Source organism: Myotis lucifugus, unplaced genomic scaffold (genome assembly GCF_000147115.1).
Source record: "Myotis lucifugus unplaced genomic scaffold, Myoluc2.0 scaffold_330, whole genome shotgun sequence".
Lineage (NCBI taxonomy): Eukaryota > Metazoa > Chordata > Mammalia > Chiroptera > Vespertilionidae > Myotis > Myotis lucifugus.
The window spans coordinates 185330-189532 of record NW_005871378.1 but is presented as its reverse complement, the minus strand read 5'-3'; the positions used below and the strand labels follow the sequence as shown (position 1 = coordinate 189532).

Genomic DNA, 4203 nt, shown 5'->3' with positions numbered 1-4203 from the left:
CCAACTGGCCGGCTTCGGGTGCTAGGTTCAGCGGTGAATGCCTCACCACTCGCCATTGGAGGAGCCGGCGGACAACAAGACTTCCACAAGCCCCTGCACCTAAAGCACGTGTGCCAGCCGGGGCGCAACACCATCCAGATCACCGTCACCTCCTGCTGTGTGAAGTGTGGGGGAGCGCTGGGCCCAGCACAGGGAGCCAAGGTCCTCAACCGCCCTTTCTCAGCCTTATTCTTGGGTCTTCATGCCCTATCCCCACACACACTGAAGTGGTCTTTGAGGAGCCCCCCCCAGGAACGTACAGGGCCACTCTCGGGCAGAAAAGGTGGAGGATGCGGGGTGGGGGGGGGGAGGGGGGGGGTCAGTGTGGGGCAGGGCTGGGAAGTGAGGCAGGCTCCAATCCTGATGCCCAGTGTCCCCCGACCCATCCCAGGGCGTTTCAGTGTCTGCCATAGCCTTGTTGGCTTAGAGCAGAGGCAGCTGCTCCCAGGTAGTGACCCCAGCCTGGGTCCCTTGACTCCCAGGTCCAAGGACACGTCCTGGTCCTTGAGGGCTTTCTCCCCCAGGTCCCGGGGCACCTGCTCCTGAAGTGTGTCACGGTGGACATGGCCTCCTAGGGGCCTCGGGTACAGGGGCAGCCGAAGAGGCTACAGGTGGGTGGGCCATGGGGGCCGTGGGACAGGACCAAGCATCACTCTTCCTCGCAGTCCCACCTCTTCGTGCTGCAGCTGGTCCACCGGCCGTCCGTGCGCTCCGTGCTGCAAGGCCTCCTCAAGAAGCGCCTCCTGCCCGCTGAGCACTGCATCACCAAAAGTGAGTGCGCGCCAGACCCCAGCCTCCCAGGCACGGCCCATCGGGGACCTTTGGTTCCGTGTGCGACACCCGGGGCCCCGAGTGCTCCTTGACACCACACCCCAGCCCTGGCTCCTGCCCTCCTCTGGGGCCATGGCGATGATCCAATGAGCAGGGAACTGTAGGACCCGGTGGGAATCCTGACCCACCAGGTGCACATCACAGGATGTGAGGTTGATTAACACAAGCCTGTCCTGTGGTGCAGACAGGCCAGGTGGGCTGCCTGGAGGAGGTGAGCACCTGGAAGGATGGGAAGACCTGGAGAAGGGAGGCGTCTTCACTGGGAGGGAGGCCCCCACAGCTCACGCCTAACTGTAGACAAAACGACTTGTCTCAGAGTCCGTCCCTTTGGAGGAGTTCCCAGGTGACCGTTCTGGGGGCGCCATGCAGGGAGGTGCCCTGCTGCTCCTCCCTGTGATTATGCTGCACGTTACCGCCTGCTCCCGAGAACCCCGCCAGGCAGTCCATTGTCCATTCTCGTTTCCACACTCGCAGAATTAAGTGCAGAAGCGCCTGAGGAGGCTCCGCTGACCCAGAAAATCAGTGAAGTGCCAGACGGGGTTTCTGCAAGTGTTGCAGAAAGTCCCCTTCTTAGGAAGGCGGGGCTTATTCTGCGGAGCCTGGGGCACTGACGTGGTCCCCTCCAGGTGCACGCGCACTCCACACATGTCGTACGTGGGGCTGCCGTTGCAGAGTGCGGAGAGGCCTGGGGTACCCGGCAGGCTGAGCTCCCTTGGCTAGTTATTCACAGAACCTCCCAGTTTCAGGGTGGGGGCAGAGAACCAGTGTTTCAGCTGCTTGAGGAAGTGGGGAGGGGCATGTGGAGCAGGGCCTGCCCTCCTCACTCACCTGTGCCTCCCACCCCACAGTCAAGCGGAACTTCAGCAGCGTGGCAGCCTCGTCAGGCAACACCACCCTCAATGGGGAAGACGGCGTGGAGCAGACGGCCATCAAAGTGTCTCTGAAGTGCCCCATCACATTCCGGCGCATCCAGCTGCCTGCTCGAGGTCACGACTGCAAGCACGTCCAGGTGAGCCGCCCGCAGAGCCGCTGGTGTCTGGCCGGGGTGGTGAGGGGAGGCATGGGGCCGCAGGGCCTGCCTCTGACCGCTGAAGGACACAGTAGCCACCAGCAGTGATTCCACCACGTCAGCCATCATTTACTCTTGGAGCATCTGCGTGCTCGGGGCTGGGGCCAGGAGGCTGCAGAACTGGATTTAGGCTGTTCCTGCCCCGGCAGATGGCAGGTGCCAGCTGGAAATCCCGCCCATACAGCCACGGCTGGTTCAGGACCCGAGACAGGGACGCCTCTGCCCGGTCACTGCTGTGTTCCAGGGCCTTGCCCGAGCAGGTGCTCAGGAAATGAGTGACCGTCACAGTCCGGGTGGCTACAGCAGACACTGCAGATGCGGGCAGCCCGGGGTGGCGGGGTTCACTGTGCTGGGGCTGCTCAGGGAAGGAATCCCAGAAGAGGGGTGTGGGAAGCCGTCCGGGAGGAGCCGGGTGTGGCCTGCGGGGTGGGCAGGAAGAGAATAGGCTTCGGGCTGGGCCAGCTGCCCTCTCAGCCCCACCCTCCCACTCACCCTCCCAGGGCTTCCTATGGGAGAACGATGTGGGCAAGATGGACACCTGGTCACTTATTTGACACACACTGGACCATGTGTATCCTCAGTACCTGGGCTGGGCAGGTGGGAGACTGGAGTCCATGCTGCCCCCAGCCTCAGCAAGAGGGGCAGTTAAGGGCACGACCAGTGAGGGGCAGCTGCGGGGGAACCAGGAAGGATGTAGGCACAGGGTGGTGTGAGGGGGCCTGGGCAGAGGCATGCGGGGACAGAAAAGTCACCCCACCCACCAGCCAGTCCTGCGTCTCCACCATGTCTCCCTCCCTAGTGGGAGGCCTTCTAGGGTCTCGGGAGCAGTAGCGTTGCATCAAAGCAGTTTCTGAGAGTCCTGACCTCTTCTGTCTGTCTGTCTGCCTGTCTGCCTGTCTGCCTCTGCAGTGCTTTGACCTGGAATCATACCTGCAGCTGAATTGTGAGAGAGGGACCTGGCGGTGTCCTGTGTGCAAGTGAGTGACACCCACCCCAGCGGAGCTCCTCAGGCCTCCCCCCGGCCCTGCTCTTTGGGGTCCAGCACCTCCGCCGGCCCTAAAAGCCAGCGAGAACCCACATACAGCAGAGGGCTCGGATGACAGGAGCTGTACATAGTCATACTCCCCTTGTGTCAAGCGGTCACAGGGCCGCCTCCTGGCAGTGCCTGCAGCATAACCAGCAGCGGGGACAGGGTGTGGTTGACACAGTGGGCGGGATGGTCTGTGCCCCCACCCCTTAGGGTCCAGGGGCACGGCCAAGCCTTTCTCTCCTTTTCCAGTAAAACTGCTCTGCTGGAGGGCCTGGAGGTGGATCAGTACATGTGGGGCATCCTGAATGCCATCCAACAGTAAGTGGCTCCCAGCGAGGGGCACGGGGGCAGGGGGCGGGGATGGCAGCCTGGATTGGGCGGGTGAGCATGTCAACATCCCTGACACCCTTACCCCATCTCTCCCCTTCCTCTGACTTTACCTCTGTGGCTCCTGACCTGGGGGCAAATGCACTTTCCAGAAAGGACCAAACTCAGCCAGGGTAGGAAGCTGACAGTGCCCCCAGCAGCCACTTCCTGGGTGGGGCCAGCTGCCCGGTGCCCGGCCACTTACTTTTCCTAGCCTCCGTCTCCCTCACTCTCACATGCTGTAAAAACCCCATACCTCTGTATCATAGCCTGGGGCAGGGGACCTGGGCAAGGACACCTCCTGTCTCAGCTCAGCCCCCTGTAGCCTCAGCTCTGCCCCCTCCTCCCCCAGCTCCGAGTTCGAAGAGGTCACCATCGACCCCACGTGCAGCTGGCGGCCAGTGCCCATCAAGTCGGACCTGCACATTAAGGATGACCCTGACGGCATCCCCTCCAAGCGGTTCAAGACCATGAGTCCCAGCCAGATGATCATGCCCAACGTCATGGAGATGATCGCAGCCCTGGGCCCTGGCCCGTCCCCCTACCCACTCCCGCCGCCGCCTGGGGCCAACAACTCCAACGACTACAGCAACCAAGGTGGGTTGACGCCTGACAAAGAGGGCAGCACCGGGGATCCCAGCGGGGACAAGGACCTCTTTGCTGATGGTAGCTGGTGAGGAGGGGAGTTGGAGGGTGAAGAGGCAGAGGTGGATGTATCGCATCTAGGTAAAAACAACATTGCTGGATTTGTTGGGTAGGAGGTCCTGGCAAGACCACCCTAATGCAACGAGTCGCTCCATTCCAACTCTGAGATTGTCCCATATTGAGCATAGATGAAACAAAATAGAATCAGATGCTAGTATTTTGA

General features: G+C 61.8%; 1 protein-coding gene across 1 annotated transcript in view; it reads left to right on the top strand.

The window, feature by feature from the left end:
• The window catches only part of ZMIZ1 (zinc finger MIZ-type containing 1), a 174966-nt gene that overhangs the window by 159861 nt on the left and 10902 nt on the right, over positions 1-4203 (top strand). The window contains exons 17-22 of the mRNA XM_023764400.1: positions 26-159; positions 705-810; positions 1719-1879; positions 2849-2916; positions 3219-3287; positions 3688-4001. Of these exons, the coding sequence (XP_023620168.1) occupies positions 26-159; positions 705-810; positions 1719-1879; positions 2849-2916; positions 3219-3287; positions 3688-4001 (852 nt within the window). The remainder of the gene's footprint in view (positions 1-25; positions 160-704; positions 811-1718; positions 1880-2848; positions 2917-3218; positions 3288-3687; positions 4002-4203) is intronic.